At 39.2% G+C, this 20,186-nt stretch overlaps 1 protein-coding gene across 8 annotated transcripts in view; it reads left to right on the top strand.

Moving 5' to 3' along the window:
- The window catches only part of LOC135201768 (protein CLEC16A homolog), a 208,954-nt gene that overhangs the window by 1,136 nt on the left and 187,632 nt on the right, over positions 1-20,186 (top strand). For all 8 annotated transcript variants that reach the window (XM_064231008.1, XM_064231011.1, XM_064231009.1 and 5 more), the window contains exons 2-10: positions 506-634; positions 8,656-8,789; positions 9,621-9,769; positions 11,194-11,423; positions 13,279-13,456; positions 13,617-13,769; positions 14,278-14,548; positions 15,584-15,707; positions 16,224-16,384. In XM_064231008.1, coding sequence (XP_064087078.1) covers positions 506-634; positions 8,656-8,789; positions 9,621-9,769; positions 11,194-11,423; positions 13,279-13,456; positions 13,617-13,769; positions 14,278-14,548; positions 15,584-15,707; positions 16,224-16,384 — 1,529 coding nt within the window. The remainder of the gene's footprint in view (positions 1-505; positions 635-8,655; positions 8,790-9,620; positions 9,770-11,193; positions 11,424-13,278; positions 13,457-13,616; positions 13,770-14,277; positions 14,549-15,583; positions 15,708-16,223; positions 16,385-20,186) is intronic.

Below are 20,186 nucleotides of genomic sequence, written 5' to 3'. Positions count from 1 at the left end.
CGTAGACATTGTGGTTTGTCAGTAGGTATTACTTCAAGTGATAGGTACAATATGTACATCCTTACTTAATCTTTCCCAACCTAACTCAACATGCCTCATTGTATCTTCGTGGCTATCCTTAACCTTGCTTAGGCTTAGTATAATGTTTCAATCTGTTTTGAAAAATAAAAGTTGATTTATCAATAGTAGGTGTTGGATGAAGTTTTGCATGATTGTTATTGCAAAGATTAATTAATTTTTCAGGACTTCAAGTAACAATCAGTTTAATATAGAAATTCATTTTCAAGCCTACTTTAGTTTTCTTTTTTATGTTAAGGTAAATTAATTTTTCAGGAGTTCAAACAGTCAGTTTGATATAGAAATTAATTTTTCAAGCCGACTTTAGTTTTCTTTTTCTATGTTTTGTAAATTAAAGTGACTGAGAACTATTTTGAAGTAGAAAAAAATTTTAATTTTGAATTGAGACATGAAATTAATTTAATAATTAATTTGATATATTTTACAGGCACCTTTACAATGTACTCAGTAGAAACCAAGTGGTGCAAGACAACAATCGGGAGCTCCTCGTAGAGACTTTAAGATCTATCGCTGAAATTTTAATTTGGGGTGATCAAAATGACTCCTCCGTGTTTGAGTAAGTATGTGATCCAGTTTAAAAAAATATGATATATTTTAAAAGTGCTAAGTTCCTCTTACCTTGTGTGTTTTTGTTAATTTTAAATGTTGACTTATTTTTGTGTGATATGTAGGAATAATGACTGGTTGATCGATCAGGCTTTCTTGATAAATAAGTTGCTATTTAGTATCTATAATGATATCTCACAGTAATCATTAATTCGTTCCAAGGAACACAACTTGAGTTAAAAAATGGCATAGGTTAAATAAGCCTGTAAGGAATCCCATAATGTTGCTAATACACGTGCTACACTGGATACAATAAGTCATTGTGCTCTTTTTTGATAAAGTAAATTTAAGCTTCATAATTTTAAAAATGTAAAGGAAAACCAAAACACAATTATTAATAGAACAGTACTACAATGTACATTACTGAACATACGTGATGGGTGATGTCGATGTGTCTTATGGGCTGGAGGAGACAACAAGCTACATATATTTATATAACATTTTTAATTTTGTACATGAACTTCCCTGACAGATATATACTTAGCTATAGTCTCCGACGTTCCCGACAGAATTTCAAATCTCGCGGCACACGCGACAGGTAGGTCAGGTGGTCTACCTTACCCGCCGCTGGGTGGCGGATGTACGAACCACTCCCGTAAGCTTGTCAGATTTTTCTCTGTCGCGGGAACGATAACAACTGTTGTCGGTTCCTCTCGATAGTTTTTCGATTCTCGCTTGCCTGGAGTTAATTTGGACTTCTTTTGGTGACGTATTCGCTTTGTTTGGCTTGGCATACGCTGATTGTGGACCGGTTTGATTTTGAGTTTGATTTTCTTTAACGATGTCTGATCTAGAATCGGTAGTTAAAACTTCGGTTTTGTTTAGGGTTTGCGTGAATGAAGGATGTAAGGTGAGGTTGCCGAAAGCTTCGGTAGACCCCCACACGGTTTGCATGAGATGCAGGGGGAATGAATGTGCTTTTGCTAACCCTTATAATGAATGTAAGGGATTGAATGAAGAAGAATATAAGGCTCTCTCTTCTTATGTTAGGAAGTTGGAACGTGATAGAGTGCGTAAGGCTTCCTCTAGAAGTTCTAGCAGATCTAGAATGAGTGAGTTGGATGTGGATCCTAATAGTACTAACGTAGAATTAGAACCTTCTTCCCAAGTTGCGGCCCGGCTCCCCGCACCGAAGCCGAAGATTCGCCTTCGGAGGCGGCAGCTCTGAAAGCCAAGAATCGTTCTATGGATCAGAAGATTCGTCAGTTGGAAGGTAAGGAGAGTGTTAGTGATCAGTGCAGTGTCCCCAGTGTTGTGGAGGGTGCGTCTGACCGGCTCCTTAGTGCCTCTAGGCCTAGACCTCTTCCAGACTCCCAGTTCCAGTGGAGTAGGAAAGTCGAAAGCCGCAGGAGGGCTAGGGAGAGCCCCCACCGGTCAGGCGTCCCTCGGCAGATCCTGAAGTACGCTCCCAGGCTGCCTCGGATCGCTACAAGAAGGAGCTCCTACGCCATGCTTCTCCTCTTCGTCGTCCTCCCCTCCTCCGAAGAGAGGTTGGAACTCCCCGGATGCGTCGCGCCCGTTGAAGAGGGCTTGGAAGGAAGGCTCCCTGCAGTCCTTTGGCTTCTAGTCCGGAGGTTTTCCCGGAAGAATCGTCGGTGGAGGCAAAGAAACCCAAGAAATCCTGTGATCGTTCTTCTTCTCGCGCTCCGCGCTCGGCGCCTGCTTCCGAGGAAGAACAAGAAGATTCTCCTACGAGAGTACTCGCGGGACTTCAAGCTCAGATCACGGCGCTAGCAGACTCTCTAGCAGTTAGATCACGTAGGAAGAAGGACGTTTCTCTTCCGATCAAGAGATCTAGGCGCCGCTCTTCAGAGGATCGTTCTCCTTCATATGGGGAGGTTTCGTATGAAGGTGGGGGCTCGCGTGAGCGCCCTCGCTCGCGTGAGCGCCCTCGCTCGCCTGGCTCTCTTTCGATTTCAAGACGCCAAACATCGGTAGGACGCTCTATGGAGAAAGAAGTTTTTTCTCCAGATTGGATTCCCGCTTCCGGTAAGCGCACTGCACCTGCTCATCACGCGATTTCTTCAACTCCCTCGCGTGAAACTTCTCCTCAGCAGCCTCAAGATTCTAGAAGGCGCCCTTATACAAGTAGGCGTTCTTCTTCCAGATGTCACTCTCCTCGAGTGTCGGATCGTGACTTCTCTCCTGACAGGCATCTAGAGTCTGGTTGGAGTCGTGTGCATGATAGACGGCCTACTGTTAGCCGCTCCCCGCAAGGTAGGCGCCAAGAGCCTACTGCACATAGATCTCCTAGTAGGCGCTCGTCTCTTTTAAGGCGTCATACTCCTGATTATTCTCCTAGGGGCAGACAACAAGAGTCTTTCAAGCGCCCTTCTCCGTGTAGGCGCTCTCCCGCTTCTAGGCGCACTTCTCCTGACCGTTTGTCTCTTGGTAGGCACCAGGAATCCCGGAAGCGCCCTTCTCCAAGTAGGCGCTCGTTAGTTTTGAAGCGCCCTTCTCCTGAATGTTACCCTCTTGTTAGACGTCAAGAGTCTCGCAAGCAGCCTTCTCCTAGTAGGCGCATTTCGCCTTCCAGTCGGACTTCCGTTGATCGTACGCAACTGGACAGGTATGGAGAGCCGCGCAAGCGCTCTGCTCTCGATAGGCGCTCTTCTCCTGGCAGCCGCTCGCCTCAGGATAGGCGCATAGAGTATAGTAGGCGCTCGCCTCCTCGTAAGCGCCCTGTGGATGTTTCCGAGGATTCTCGGAGTAGGAGCCCTACCTCTCCTTCGGCTGAGATTCCGTATACCTCGAAGAGGGAGTCTCATCGTAGACTTCCCAGATCTTCTCATCGTTCTCCAGTGGATGTGAACTCTTCTAAGAGAGGGCGTTCTCCAACCTCTCGCTCAACTCCTGCTAGGATCCCTTCGTCACATAAGGATCTTCCGCGCTCGCCTCGAGAAGACGTCCTAGAAGGTTCGGATGAGGAACCGAACACTTCTGCTGCTGTCTCTTCTTACAAGAAGCTTACAGAGCTACTTTTACAAGTTTTTGGGATTCCCTTACGCTACGGCTCCTCCTCTCCTCACTCACTTTTTTCAACGGCGAAGACAGCGAAGAGTTCTTCTTGTGTGAGGATGAAGCCAACTCTTTCTATGAAGAAGGCACTGAGGAGTTTTGGTTCCTGGATGGCTTCCAAAGAAGAAGCGGGAAAACGATGTTCGCTTTTGTCCTCCTTCGAAGTTATCAGGACGCGCTGGTTTCTGGTACGAAACAGGAGAGCCCTTAGGATTGGGTCTACCGTCTTCGGCTGATTCGGATTTTTCGGCACTGGTAGATTCGACAAGGAGAACTGCCCTTAACTCTGCTAAGACGACTTGGGCAATGAATGAATTGGATCATTTGCTCAAAGGTATGTTTAGAGTGCTAGAAGTATTTAACTTCCTTGATTGGTCGTGGGAGTCCTAGCCAGAAAAATTGAGTGCCAGAGTCAATTTCGCCAGAAGATCTTATGTGTGTTTGTCTTGTATGGACAAGTCGGTAAGAGACGGAGCGAGTGAAATCGCCTCCCTTTATGGGGCCGGGATCGTGAAGAAAGAGGTCGGTTTATTGTTCCTTCTTAACGAAGTCGGTCTCCCATGCTCAGAGGTCTTCTTTGCTGTTTGCTCCTCTGTCTACTCAGTTGTTCCCGAAACATCGAGTGCAGGACATTTCGAGGTCACTTTCGGCCAAAGCCACCCAGGACCTTTTGGCACAGTCGGCAAGAAAACCTCGCCCTTCCTTCCTACCAGGCTAAGAAGGAAAAGGCAAGTGTTTCGAGAACCCTTTTCGAGGGGCATCTTCATCAAGAACCTCTACGTTTAGAGGTCGTAGACCTTCAAGAAGGGGTAAGACTTTCGCCCAAGTCTGTTAAAGCCCCCAAATAACTTGCAAGTCCTTCAATCAACGGTGGGCGCCAGACTCTTAGAGTTTGCAGAAGTCTGGGCCCAAAAAGGGGCGGATCCTTGGACCCTTTCTATTTTGAGGAGAGGTTACCTCATCCCTTTCGTCGAAAGACCTCCCTTGACGGGCCATCCAAGGGGAACTGACGGCCAGGTACAGAGACCCCATCATGAATCAAGCTCTCCATCTAGCAGTAGATCAGATGCTGGAGAAGGGGGCTATCGAACTAGTGACAGACCATCATTCATCGGGTCTTCTACAACCGCCTTTTCCTAGTTCCGAAGTGCCTCATGGGGATGGAGACCGGTGTTGGATGTAACGCACCCTGAACTTCTTCGTAGAAAAGAAGAAGTTCACGATGGAAACGCCTTCATCAGTGCTGGCAGCACTTCGTCCAGGGGACTGGATGGTTTCCTTGGATTTACAGGATGCTTACTTCCACGTACCGATCCATCCTTCCTCGAGGAAGTTTCTCAGATTCATGATGGGGGGAAAATTTTTCAGTTCAGGCTCTGTGTTCGGCCTCTCGACGGCCCCTCAAGTGTTCACGGGGATTTTGAGGAATGTGGCTCAATGGCTTCATTTGAAAGGGGTGAGGATATCCATGTACCTCGACGATTGGCTAATAAGGGCCAATTCAGAAGATCGTTGTTTGAAGGACTTACAAGTAACTTTAGAATTGACGAAGGCTTTGGGACTTCTCGTCAATTTCAAGAAGTCATCACTAATTCCCGAGCAAGAGTGTGTGTATCTCGGGATACAGATGAACTCTCTGAGTTTTCGGGCTTTTCCCTCGCAGGAAAGGATAGCCCACGAGGATTCGAGAGAGTAAACAACCTTCTTAGGGAAAAGAAGTATCACAGTGAGGGGAGTGGATGAGTCTGCTGGGGACGCTCTCCTCTCTGGAGCAATTCGTTTCCCTAGGAAGGTTGCACCTGAGACCACTCCAATTCTTTCTTCATCGGAATTGGAGTCGTCGTTCTCAGGATTTGACGTTCTCCCTGTCGTTATCCAGGACATCAAGAACATCTCTTATGGTGGACAGATCCCAACCTCTTTGCGAAGGGACTGTCTCTTCAATCACAGACCCCCAACCTGGTGTTGTTCTCCGACGCGTCGGACATGGGGTGGGGTGCAACTCTGGGAACCAGCGAAGTGTCAGGTACCTGGGTGGGGGACCAGTAGCCTGTCACATCAACAGAAAGGAGTTGATGGCTGTGTGGTTGGCTCTGAAGGCTTTCGAGCCCAAAGTCAGAAGATCGGTAGTGCAGGTCAACGCGGACAACACTACAGCTCTGGCATACATCAGGAAACAGGGGGGGACGCATTCCTTCTCCCTGTACGAGACAGCAAGAGACCTTCTGTGGGCAGAAGAAAGAGGAATCAAGCTTCTCACCAGGTTCGTGCAGGGAGAAAGGAATGTAAGAGCAGATCTCCTCAGCAGGAAAGATCAGGTCCTTCCCACAGAGTGGACCCTTCATCTGGATGTATGCCAGAGCCTGTGGAAGTTATGGGGCAGGCCACACATAGACCTCTTTGCCACGTCAAAGAACAAGAGGCTGGTCCTTACTGCTCTCCGATATCAGATCCAGAGGCAGTAGCAATAGATGCTCTTCTTCTAGACTGGAACTGGACTCGACGTCTACGCGTTTCCCCCACCCCCCTTCAAGATCCTGGGGCTAACCATCAAGAAGTTCGTAGAGTCCGATTCAACGAGAATGACCTTAATCGCTCCCTTTTGGCCGGCCCAAGAATGGTTCACAGAGGTACTGGAATTGGTTGTGGGACCCTTCCAAGATCGCTTCCCGCTAAGGAGCGATCTACTCAGACCAAAACCCCACTTCGACAGGTTATACACAAAAATCTCCTCGCTCTCAAGTCTGACTGGTTTTCAGACTGTCCAAAGTTTGGTCAGAGCGAAAGGCTTTTCAGCAACAGCTGCTAAAGCAATCGCAAGAGCGAGGAGACCTTCCACCTTGCGTGTATACCAGTCAAAGTGGGATGTCTTCAGACGTTGGTGCAAGAGGAAGAACATTTCCTCTTCCAGTACCTCTGTGACCCAAATTGCGGATTTCCTTATTTTCCTCAAAGAAGAATGTCATCTGGTTGTGTCAACTATTAAGGGATACCGCAGTATGTTGGCGGCGGTATTTCGGCATAGAGGCTTAAATATATCCGATGATAAGGACCTGCATGATCTTATTAGATCATTTGAAACCATTAAGCGTCCTCATGTAGTACCGAACTGGAATCTAGACGTAGTCCTACAATTCCTTGGATCGTCTAGATTCGAACCTCCTGGCTTAGCCTCTTTCAAGGATTTGACGAAGAAGGCTATCTTCCTTTTGGCCCAGCCCTAGCTACAGCTAATGAGAGTGAGTGAGCTCCAAGCTATTGAGGCAATATAGGGTTTAAGGAAGATTCTATGGTGTGTTCATTTCTTCCAAGTTTCCTGGCAAAGAATGAAAACCCATCACGCCCTTGGCCCAGGAGCTTTGAAGTTCGTAGTTTATCTTTTCTAGTAGGGGAAGAGCCTGAAAGAACTCTTTGCCCTATGAGAATTATGAAGTATTTCCTTAAGAGGAAGGAACAACTTAAGGCTAATCAAGATGTGCTTTGGTGCTCCGTAAAGGACCCCACTCGGCCCATGTCGAAGAATGCTCTTTCCTTTTTCTGAGAAGCCTTATTACAGAGGGCACATGTTGCCTGTAAGGAAGATCATTTTAGACTACTGAAAGTGAAAGCTCACGAGGTGAGAGCCATCACAACTTCGCTTGCATTCAGAAAAAATATGTCTGTGCGGAACTTGATGGAGGCGACTTTTTGGAGATGCCAATCGGTTTTCGCAAACCACTACCTACGTGATGTAAAAATCACATATGATAAATGCTTCGCCTTGGGTCCTTTCGTATCGGCGGATTCGGTGCTGGGGCAGGGAGCTGAAACTTATCCTGTGTAAATTTTTTATATGTTACCCTATATTTTATATTGTTGTTTTTGGTTGTCTGAAAGAGGTTGCAGGAGGCACCTCTTTTTGTCGTAATATTAACCCTTTGTATTTTGGTTAGGTGGTCTGGTGGGTTTTGGCTCCTTGCAGAGGTAGTGGTAAGGATCTGTTAGGTAAGCGGACAAGGTCCCTCTAACAGCATCCGACTTGGATTCTACCACAATAGGGGATCACATATCCCAGTGGTAGATCCGAGAGTCTTTCAGCATCAGGTCACGTCCTAGCTGTAGCTCTCCAGGCAATGCAGACTCAGAGATAGTATCTATGAAGTCTTCATCCTGAAAAGGTGAGAACCAAGGTTTTTATATCCTACAACATTAGCTGTTTCCCGTCTTACCTGTATTATTGAGCTGTCTCTTACCCTCCACCAAGGGTGCCAATCAGCTAAGTATATATCTGTCAGGGAAGTTCATGTACAAAAATGATAGTTAAACTACAATAAAGTTTTGTACATACTTACCTGGCAGATATATACGATTAATGGCCCACCCAGCCTCCCCTCAGGAGACAGGTGGAAGAGAAAAATCTGACAAGCTTACGGGAGTGGTTCGTACATCGCCACCAGCGGCGGGGTACGGTAGACCACCTGACCTACCTGTCGCGTGTGCCGCGAGATTTGAAATTCTGTCGGGAACGTCGGAGACTATAGCTAAGTATATATCTGCCAGGTAAGTATGTACAAAACTTTATTGTAGTTTAACAATATCATTTTTCTGAATAATTGGTTCTTATGCAGTTTGGTACTTTTTTAAAATTTTTAGTTTTTTAAAGTGTTTTAATTTGTTACTGGCCAATTTAAAGGTACATAAACTGATGTTAGTCAATTTTTATTTTTCCCTTTAATTTTTAACAGAAACTGCCATAGCATCAAAAGTGCTTTTCTTTGAAACGACTTAACTGAAGGTATATTACTGACTGTGCTTGTTCCATATATGGGGTTTCTTGTCTCAGTTTTACTGACTGTGCTTGTTCCATATATGGGGTTTCTTGTCTCAGTTTTATTTAAATCTTATGATCTTGTTGATTATCTGTTTCTTACTCAGTTAGTTGTTTCAAGCCTAATTATTTTTTTATCATTTCAGCTTCTTCTTGGAGAAGAATATGCTCTCCTACTTTTTGCGAATTATGAGACAAAAATGTGGGAGCTACGTTTGTGTGCAACTTCTACAAACTCTAAATATTCTTTTTGAAAACATAAGAAATGAAACATCACTGTGTAAGTACTGTGCTATAAATACCACTGATGCTTGTTTACCTAGTATGTGTACAGTACTTTCTTATTACTTAAGTATCTCCTGTGTCTACAACATATCACAGTATATTTGTTTGTGCTGAATATTTTCATTTCATATTTTGGCATTTCAGTCTAATTTTCAGAAGGTTACAGGAATTCTAGTAGAGTTACATCAGTTTTTAATACTTGAATTAGGAGGAGCTGGACAAATGAGACAAAGCAGTTTCCCAGGAAAAAACTTAAAATGGTGGAAAATTGAAACAATCTGTAAACTAGTAGTAAAAGATAGAATGTCTGTAAAGTCAAAAGGAAAAGCAAATATACTGTAGCAAAATGCAGATCACGTAGTCCTAGTACCATTAGAACTATAATGGAAACATAACATAGATCATAGGCTAAGGGTTTTAGCCAGAAAATATAGCAAGACATTAAGTTTTGACACAGTTGTATGCATGATTTTGTTACACTGTAGTACATATAGCAGTTTATAAAAAGGTAACATTGTGTTCTGCTAAGAATTTGTTCGATATGAAGTTCATAAATCATAAGCCCTTGAGGGCAGAAGACAAATGTTCTTGAAAATAGAATGGCAGTTTGTTGGTATTTTGTGAACATTGAATTGGAAGGGAGTTTGGTATTTATTTCTTATTTAAGAAAACCTTTAAAGAGACTCTTGCATAGATAACTGAGCTCAGAAGTGATAAAATCTTAGATTTTAGTAGTGTGTAGAAGTTTTGAGTTTTGTATTGGATTTTGTGGAGATATTTTGTACTGAACTAAATTGTTATAATTTTCTTACTTGCCTTTTTTCAGATTATCTCCTGTCAAATAATCATGTCAATTCCATTATTGTACATAAGTTTGACTTCAGTGACGAAGAGGTGATGGCGTATTACATATCATTCTTGAAGACCCTTTCGTTAAAGCTCAACATACATACAATTCATTTCTTTTATAATGAGGTACAGTATACTTTTTGATACAGTATATACATTTTCAAATTGTCAGTTTTTGTGATTGACTTGCATATTCACTATTCATTAGAATTTACTGTATATGCTAGCATACAGTGTATTTTGATTTATCATAAGTCCTGTAAGATAGTTTAAGTTAATGATTAGGCAAATGAAATTCCACATTTTCATTAAAGAGTTATTACATATTAGAGCAAATATTCTGGCCGTGACACTGTTTAAGACATTGCTAGGGCACTGTAAGGTCGATTGTGGCGCCCATAGACTTGAATTTCAGTACCGTCAAGCCCCAGGAACGGAACCTCTGTCGGTAACCCGGGGCTGCCAGTAGACATATTTTATAAAATGCGTAGATTTTTATTAATAGTTTTTGCTTAGAAAATTTATTACTTTGTTCTAAATTTATGTAAATGAAGTCTGAATTAGGAATTGAACAATTATATTACTAAGATCATTTGTATGATTAAAGGATATGTTGAAAATACAGAAAGTACAGTCATGCTTCTTATATTATAGCAAGATGAAAATTGAATAACTCACACTTAAGTCATATTTAGAGACTCGAAAATTGAATAACTCAACACTTAAGTCAAATTTAGAGACTCAGTAATTGCCAGTTAACTTCTCAATTGAAAGGTAACAATTTGATCATGGTAAATGTAAATGAGTTGGACTTATAAGCGGGAAGAGATGAACAGGTAAATGCAGTTGCTGAAGCCAGCGGTTGTCATTTTTGGTTGATGGTGCATTGTGCTGATTGTTCAAATATTGGTGAATATTAAATGCAAAACTAAATGTAGGGGTGTAGCCAAAGGGACTTTGAAAAGAAATTTTACCACCATGCATAGTTCTCCAGCAAGGTGGCAGACATAAAGGACTGTCTCAAGGATAGCAGTACATACTAAGCAGTATAATATTCCTTAGATTTTGTATATATAAGGTTGCATTTTTGCAACTGTATTTAATTTGCAGGAATTGAATAACGCTAGTTATGATGAAGCTTGTGGGTGAAAACTTTCTGGATATATGGTATTCCATGGACTTTTGCTAGTTATGTAAATAATGAGACAGTCCAGATAGCTTCACATTTTTCATGGAAGTATTTAAAATAGGTTACTCTAATTCTTGTTAGATTTATTGGTAGGCTGTGAAGTATTAACATTTGATTTTGTGTTGGGATGTTTTTATGGAAGAATGGAATGCAGATGGAGATTTTAAAAGTTTTTAATTATGAAATACTGTTTTCTGCACTTTCATTTTCAAATCACAGTTTGACTGGGAAAGTTAGATACGTAATGTCAAATGAATACTTCATGGTAACCTTTAGTTTTCCTTAATTTGGCTGTGCATGCAGAAAGCATTTTGTCCTTCAAACTTTTAAGCTTTTAATGTACCACTGTTCTTGTTTTCAGCACACAAATGATTTCCCATTGTACACAGAGGCCATCAAATTCTTCAATCATCCAGAAAGCATGGTTCGCATTGCCGTTAGAACCCTCTCTCTGAATGTTTATCGGGTTGACGACCAGTCAATGTTGCAGTTTATTTGTGACCGTACTGCAGCGCCTTACTTTTCAAACCTTGTATGGTTTATAGGGAATCATATATTAGAGGTGGACAATTGTGTGAGAGGGGATGTTGAGTAAGTATTAGTAGCTCATTTGTTTTTTTGTTGTGAGAGTTATGTACTATAATCATATACATTGTTAGATTAATGGTTCTTCTCCTTGTTTTGGAAATGAGAAAGTAGATAGAGTATACTTTTCATAAACTCACAGTCAGGCTTGACTATATAATTGTTTTGAATATGATTTTTGCCTATGCGTACAACATTTACATCTTGAGAATGAAGATTAAAGCTTTAGTGTCTCATAGTCAAAATTTATTGTACGAATTGTGTAATTTGAAAAATTGAGTTACTAGGTGCCTAAGACAGCAGGGATTTCCTGCTAGGATGTTCGGGTTAAACTATCTTATTTTAATAATAATATCTCCTGCTAAGAGAAATGCTGAATTGTTGCAAAACACATCATTTATGTTTTGTGTGTAGATATGATGTGTGATCCTTAGCTATGCATCAGTTTGCATCCAGTTGTCAGTGAGGTATAACTTGCTCTGGAATATTCTTCTGAATTCTAATCACTTTTGATACCATGTTGAGCAAGTTTTGGACAGTTGTGTTGGGAATCAAGGAAACTTAGGAGCTGCATTACAAAATGATTAATTTTGCTGTGTGATTGGAAGCTATGAGCATCTTGAACCTGGTCTAAGTTTGCTATGAACCCTGACAGTCCTTTCCCCATCTCTTCTGAAACTAATCTCTCTGGACAAAGATAACCAAATTTAGCATCATCACACACTATGGCAAAAGAGCAAGTGGGAAGGGGAATATTTCTAATCAAGTTTCATTTACAGATTTGTTTGATATCCTAAGTGAATTTATAATATATACTCTTTTGATTTGGCCCAAGCAAAATTAAGTTACTTATGAGCCACCTCAGTTACTTGGATCTTAAGATTTCTATGCTCTATATTTGTCAATTACAAATTCAAAGATTTCTTTCCCCTGTATTTTTCCATTACAAATTCATTAATATACCTAAATAGCCCACCTTCCATTCTTCTTGGCAATTTTACAGAATAATTTACTACTGTATATAGTATTTCCCTTTTGTTATTGCTTTAATTGGAACACTTCAAATGTATAGCCAGGGCTGACTGTGATATGGTTATTTAGTGGTTATTTGTGACATATATAGTAGTACATAAATTTAGAGGAAAAATATCTTTGCTACCAATTACAAAAATGTTTTTTGTTACATTTGTAGAATTTTGAAGTTAAGTTGTATGAAGAGTCTGGCAAGCTATCACTTTTGTTATGGAAATTAGCTTACTCAAACCACTGAATGACAATCCTAATCTCTCAGAACTGGCCAAAAGGTTTTATTTATCAGTACGCAAGGAAACGAGAAATTATAGGGATGTATAATTGCAGATGTGACATGCAATGTTTGGAGATTTTTCACAAACTCATTACAGAGCAGAGCATATTCAAGAAATTTTGATTGATATCAATAGAACAGGAGTAATTGAAAATATTCTGTTTACCTTCCAGTTTATTATTATTAAATTATTATAGTAATTCTGGAAATCATCTAAGACTATATAAAAAATTTAAATGAGATTTTTATCAGTAAAGGATTGTTAACCTGAAATATCACCCATTAGGTTGCTTTTATATTTTTTTGTATTTAAGGTTAACAGTAAGTGTTACGGATTTCTATACAAAAGCTTTCATTTTTGCTCTTGGTTATAGTACATATTATGTATTAGTCAGTAACGAGTTTTTTAAGTAACTGACTTAATGATAGCAGAGGCAGTCTTGTAGATGTAGTTGCTAAACAAAATGATAAAAGCTAAATCACTTTAAGAATATGTTTTTATTCACTGATGGACTGCTGTTTTGCTATAGTAACCAGGTTTTTTTTTATTTACAGTCACAATAGCAGAAGCCGTCTTGCAGACTTAGTAGCTGAACACTTAGACCACCTGCACTACTTAAACGACATTTTGAAACTAGATATAACGACACTTAACGAAGTTTTAGCAGATCATCTTCTTAATCGATTGCTTGTACCTCTTCTAGTATATTCCTTAAACCCTCAGCATGAAAAGGTAAAACTATTCTTTGTTTTGTAAATTATTCTCTCACTTTGTGTTGTGTAGTTTGCTTCTTGATGTAAAGTAAATGAGAATAAGTGGAAAATAACAAAATGAGCATATTATAGTACTACTGTATAGGGCATTTGTGTTATGACCTTGTTTCTTCTTTCAGGATGAAAGACCGAGAGTTAGCAGTGTAGTCTCCCTCTTCTTGCTGGCACAGGTGTTTTTGATAGTTTCACATGTGCCACTTGTTAGGGCACTAGCCAAAATCATCTTTCATGCCGATAATTCCATATTTTCGGAAGATACTATAATTCTCCAGGTGGGTTTATTTTGCTCTTTAAGATCAAGTTACTCTATTGTGACTTTGCAGTCAAGATAGTAAGTATGTTTCTAAAGTTGTAAATCTATATCTTCAGCAGTTTTGCTGCTTTCCAACGGCCCCAGTGTTGATTAATGAAGTAAGGAGTTCAATTTTAATAACAGCTTTTAGTGAAAGTGACCATAATTATTGTTTTCCCTTACTAAAATGTATGGTAGAATGCAGCAAAATTGTTTGTGCTGAAGTGTGAGTTTTCTTTTAAGAAGTTGGTATGGTTAGCATCTTCATTTGAAATCTGAATTGCTGAGGTAGGGTCATTTTTGCTAATTACTTTTATATATTTAATAATTGGAGTACAAAATTCAATGAAATTGTGTTGATAATGTATCAGGTTAATTAATTACAGTGCAAGAGTGTTGTAGTATTGTGTTAAGACTTTTAAGTATATCTTGAACTGACTTTATTAGCATCAGTGCTGAGTGATTTATTGAGAGATTTGAATGTCCAGGGCCAACGTTTGGTTCGGAGAGGCTTTGTGGCTCCTGAGGAACCTTTGGAAAAATCTCTTCAATCCAAAACTATCAGTGAACCTTACAGCAGTGCCCCACCAAGTCCTGGTGGTTCTATGTACAAAAAGGAAGGTGAAGGCAGCGGGAGTGGAAGTGGTAGCGGTAGTGCTAGTGGTAAAGGATCTCCAAATAAGCTGACTGTAGGGGAGAAAGACAGTAGTTCCTTGGCATCAGTTGATCAAGGAGCCGAAGAAGCTACTCTTTGTAAAGGTATGTAGTACTACCTGCAGTCAGGTGTGGCTGTTAATTTCTGCTGTTTCTATATCTTATACTTGAGGATGAAGGTAATATAATCAGACCATATATTGCTTGATGTTTGTGGAACAGGTCTTAGGACTTTGATTTTAAATGAAGAGAATAAAATCAGTCGAGAAAAATTAATTGTGTTCAGGACAGCCAAATGGAAAAGAAGTAGAAGGAATGAGTGAAAGGGAAAAGGTTTAAAGCCATGATGAATACAGCTCACTTATCGTGTTTCCCCATACCAAATATTTTTCTTCTGCTAAAACCCTCTACTAAGGGCTATAAAATAAGTTTCATTTGTTTGTTCCTGATGATTTAAAAAAAAAAAAAAAAAAGATTAATTTAGAACAGATAGATTTGAGTTTTCAAAGTGACTTTGCCCATAAATAAGTAATAAAAGTTATACCCTGTAACCTAGCTTCAAAATATCCGGTAGTATATTTATTACATAATACTGAAATTTATTACTTTTTGCATATCAAACAGTCTCCCAGAGGATGTCGTGCAATTGGAACTTCGTAGTTCAAGCGAAGATGCATTGCATTAGTACTACCCTATTACTATTCTCCTTGCATTTTAATACATTTTATCTATTTATTAATTTATTTTTTCATTTTTAATAAGTGGGATTTCTTTATGTAGTTCCTTTTACCTCTTATTTTTTTCCTAAACACCATATTCTTTGAAAGCAAGAACTTCAAGTCCAAGGCCTCTGTGGGCTTGTTCCATATGAATAGGTTTCATCTTCTGAATAATAATAATATCTTTTTCTAATCATATTTTAATGTTTCGTTAGACATATTGTAACATTATGAATTATATTTTTAAAAAGGTGATTCATAAACTTAAAAATTAATCTATGAAATATATTTAGGAATTTGGAAATAACATTGAACGTTCTTATATTTTGTCTTTTTAATTATAATAAGGGATTATGAGGTTTGATTCAAAAGGTGGAAGTTTGTTCTTTTTCTATTGTCATGGTTGTGTCTTACATTGCAGAACTACGGGTATCCACACCAGCTGCTGACATACTGGCAAGTATTGGTATATCCGAATTGGAAGCAACACATTTAAATATAACTGATGAAGAAAAGCAGCAGCTTAGAGCCACAGATCAAACTGGGTATGGCTATTTTTTTTGTCATTTCTATGAACAATACTAAGGCTATGTGCTAGTGAAGATATAGTACCATATTTTACTAGGGAAATACAGTCGAATTATGTATTCGTTGTTCTCCTCACTATACAGAATGAGTGAAATGTCTACTTAATGTTAATATCATTTATTTTTTTAATATTGACATTTGTATTATTACCATTACTGGATGAGTAATCATCATCAGTAGTTTATTGTAAGTGGTGTTTCTTCATAATTGCTTTTGAGGTACCATAGTTCTTTGTCCCATCTTTTGTGCCATGTTTAATGAAATTGAGGTTAAAGCTGAGAAGGATTATTAGTTTTTTTCAATTTTCTTGTACTTTCTCTCTATGCTTCAGTCTCTCTCTGAAAGGGAAAATCTAACAAGGATTTATAACCCCATTTATGCAAAGCTTGTATGGCAAAAGCAGTCATATATGTCTGTTAACTATAGATGCATGAATGTAGTAATACTGAATGAGAAATTTCTTTCCCCAACAGGAGCAGCAGCTCTATAAATGGCTTGATGAAAGACCCTGTTTCACTCAACAGTGGTGAGAGGCCTTTCCTCAACTCATTGGTTGCTTCGTTAGATTGCACAGGAGATGACTATGCCGCACTTTTTGGTCTTTGTCTTCTTTATGCATTAGGTCATAATCAAGGTAAATTTTTGGGGGTTTTGGACTTTTTTTTTTTTTTTTTTTTCCTAGTTTTAGTTCATAATTTTGGCATTCTTTTTTGTATGTGACTACCATAAGGTAACTAAGTCTTGGTGACATCACAAGCGAAACCATAGTGTAGAACAAAGATTTTTGTCATTTTACTTTTAATAGATATCTTTTTAAGGTAACCATTCCAGTACAGTATATCACAAATCATAGTGTTCAACTGTTCAAGCTATGCCTGAAGCTTGGCATAATTTGTTTGTGTTTTGTTAAACTGAAAATAATGTTTCAAGTATATACTGTAATGTTGGTTTTTAGCAGGTTGGAAGAGAATTCAAATGCCAAGCGCCAGCAATATTTTTGTCACTTGGTTATAGTATTTTACATTAGCTGAGTATGGTAAAGGTATTAGTTTGTGCAAGTTATAACTGCTGTGAAATTGTTGTATTATGTGAGCATAGTTTTTGCACCAAAGGAATTTTTATTTTGTGGTAATTTTAAAAGCATTGCCTTAATTGTGTAGTGTGGTCTTTACTTCTTTGTAACAGTTTACTATTTTTCTGCAACACCTGAGAGATAAATTTTTAGGCTTTTCATGTGTAGAATATCATATTTTGTTTAGGTATTTTGTGTTACTGGGAGTGACTTTTAAATCCTTAATAGACATCACATGTAAATACTTTAGGATACTTGTTTATAAAAGCTATCACGAGGTGTTGCAATGGTGGCAACATATGTTGAATTATTATTATAAAGGATTAGTTTATCCAGACCTCTGAGCATATGTTGAAAAACCATAGAATTACAGAAATAAAAAAGTGCAAAATCACAAAGAAAAAATGTTAAAATATGTAAAGTAATGTATAAAATCATTTGAATACATCAGAGTACTAAAATTATGGTCTTTTTATGTGATGCTTGCTATATTATTTCAAGCATTTGGCTGTGTAGTTTGTTCTTGGCACCATATTCAAATGTGCTTGCATACTTCTGTTATTTCCAATGTCCTGACTGTGTTGAACTTGTGACTTTAATATTTGTCGCCATGGCTCTGAAGAAAGTTCCTACTGCTAGTTCCTACTAAGCATCATGCTATATCATTTGAAAATAAGGTAGCTGTGATAAAATGTTATGAAAGGGGTGAAAAGTTTGCTGCCATAGCTCATGCTTGTGGCTTGAGTCAGTCTGTTATCGAAAGTCATTGAGTATATAAGTCATTTGGCTGTAGCTCACATCAGTGATGATGATCCAGGGATGAAGAATACCATCATCAAGAAGGAAAGAGTCAAGATTTACAAAGAAGTAGAGCATCTTTCTCTTTGGAGTGAGCAATAGACTCGTCAGTGTATTCCTATAAGTTAGCTGTTGAATCAGGAGAAACTTTTGTGTTTGTTTGAAGACTCCAAAAAAGTAGTTTCTTGATGAGGAAGACAGAGGACCCAATGGAAATACAGGATGGGTTATGTTGTTCAAGCAGTAACACAACCTTCACCACTCTACTCTCCAAGGTGGCAGTGTAGCAGGAAACTAGTTAGCAGCTTCTAAAATATAAGTTAGTAGCATCTAAATGCCTGGTGATGCTGGTGAAGGTTATTGAAGATTAGTATCTTCTAGAACAAGTGTTCATTGTGGATGAGACTGGTTTGTTATGAAGGAAAATGCCAGACTTTTTATTCATATCCTTGGAGGAGAAGCCCATGTCAGCTTTTATGGTCGCTAAAGATCGTGTGGCCCTTAAGTTAAAGGTGCTACTTTTGTACTGGGAAGAATCTTTTGAGTGCTGAAGAACATTATAATGACAAGGGCTTCCTATTGAAATGTCTTATTTTAGACAACACACCTGGCCACTCACTAAACGATGTCAGTTTTCATCCTAACATCACTGTTGTCTATCTACCTCCCAACACCACCTATTGTTTTGCAGCCAATGGACCAGGTAATTATTGCTATCTCGAAATGCTAGTACCTTAGGCAATTGCTTAGGCAATCTGTAGATGCAATGGATCTGGATGATGAATTAACAGTCCATGAATTTTGAAAGGGCTAACATCTCCAAGGCAGGCCTGAATATAAATGCACCTTGGGATGAAGTTTTGACCACACGTATTAATGGTGTTTAGAAGAAGCAATGCCCTTAGTTTGTTCAAGATCTCCAGGGAGGGAACAAAGCCTTCTTTAGGTTGGGCAGTGAGCAGAAATTGGGATTGGAGGAGGATTTCATCTTGTTATCTGTGGCAGATAAAAAACTACCGAAAAACGGGCTGATGGAACTCTATGAGCATTAGCTCCATGAAGAGGAGCATGAGCCAAAACCAGATCCATGGTGTTACACTATCAACCAAGATGCAATAGATCTCTGCATATATTGAGGAATCCCTTGTGCTTTTTGGAAAGAAATTCCAATGCTGACTGTTAGCCAAGTTTATTGGGGCATGTTATAGCTTGGTTGTTCCTTATAGGAATAACTTATAGCAATACAGCAAATTTAAAGGAGTAGAACTTAGGGTAATTGAAAGTTAAGGAATATCATGCAGTAATATAATGGAATTCTGCAAGCAGGTTACTTATGAAAATGCAGAATCCATCAAAATTCTTTCAGCAACTGAATTGTTAGGGGTTGTCATCATGATGCAATATTATCCTTTTGTATATACTAACTATACTCTGTTTTTTTTCATCTGTCCCTCCGCCTGTGGTGTTTTTGTATGGTAACACTGCGTCCCGGGCTTTAGATAGTTACATTCAGCTTACATTCAATGATTATAATAATATCCTATTTCGAATATTAACGGTGTAATTCGCATTCAGTAAATTATTAAAACACTTTTCAGTTGCAAATGTACACCCAGATATCCTTTTATTTACCTAAAACTTACAAATAGCGTAACTATCTAAAGCCCGGGACGCAGTGTTGCCATACAAAAACACCACAGGCGGATGGACAGATGAAAAAAAACAGAGTATAGTTAGCTGGACAAATTATTTGGTATTTTTTAGTTCTATGTTATATATGATAAATATTTCATTTTTTAACCATTGCTTTTTTAACACTATCAAAACTGTTGTTTATCTCTTGGTTAAACTTAGTCCTTTATTAACTAGGTTTAAATGTAGAATGTTGATTGTTCATATGTAGAACAAACCTTTAGTCTTAACAGTAGGATAAATCTTCTGGTGCCAGCTGGAAACGGGTTAAAAACAATCATAATTGTAAATGCAAGGAATCTGGGGCACCTGGCATCCAATACGTAGTTGAGGTGGAAGCGAGTCCGAGACTGCTCTTGAATCGTCACGCATCAGTTTCAGCTGTCTTGGAGAGTGGACATTTGCTTTGCTCTCCTTCCTATCTCCTTCCTAAGCCTGTTTTTGACCTAAGCCCGTTCTCTTGTTTCATATACGTATTCTCTTATCTAGCTTAAGAAGCCCCGTGAGCATCAATGTATTTGTCCCATGCTTCCAGGGAAGGATTCCTGTGTTCACATTTCCTCTGGGACAGATGCAACTTGCAGTAGATGTGCTTGCAGGCCTATTCATACTGATTCATCATCAGCTGTTTTATGTATAATGCTGCTCCCTGTTTCTTGGGGGGAATATTGCCCCTTCAGGGAGAGAGGGGCCAGCTACATCTTGTTCGTTTGTTAGCAAGTTTACAATTTGAAATATTGTTTGGGACATATGGAAACCTTTATATTAAGATATTTCAGTGTTTTTTTTCTTCTTCAATGATATATGTATTTACTGACTTGTCGCTCAGTAGGCTTTAGTGTGGAGTTTTTTTTTTCTCCCTTTATATTGCTCT

The sequence above is a fragment of the Macrobrachium nipponense genome, chromosome 28, assembly GCF_015104395.2.
Source record: "Macrobrachium nipponense isolate FS-2020 chromosome 28, ASM1510439v2, whole genome shotgun sequence".
Classification (NCBI taxonomy): Eukaryota; Metazoa; Arthropoda; class Malacostraca; order Decapoda; family Palaemonidae; genus Macrobrachium; species Macrobrachium nipponense.
Note: the sequence above shows the minus strand (reverse complement) of the source record. Positions and strands in the feature narration are given on the sequence as shown.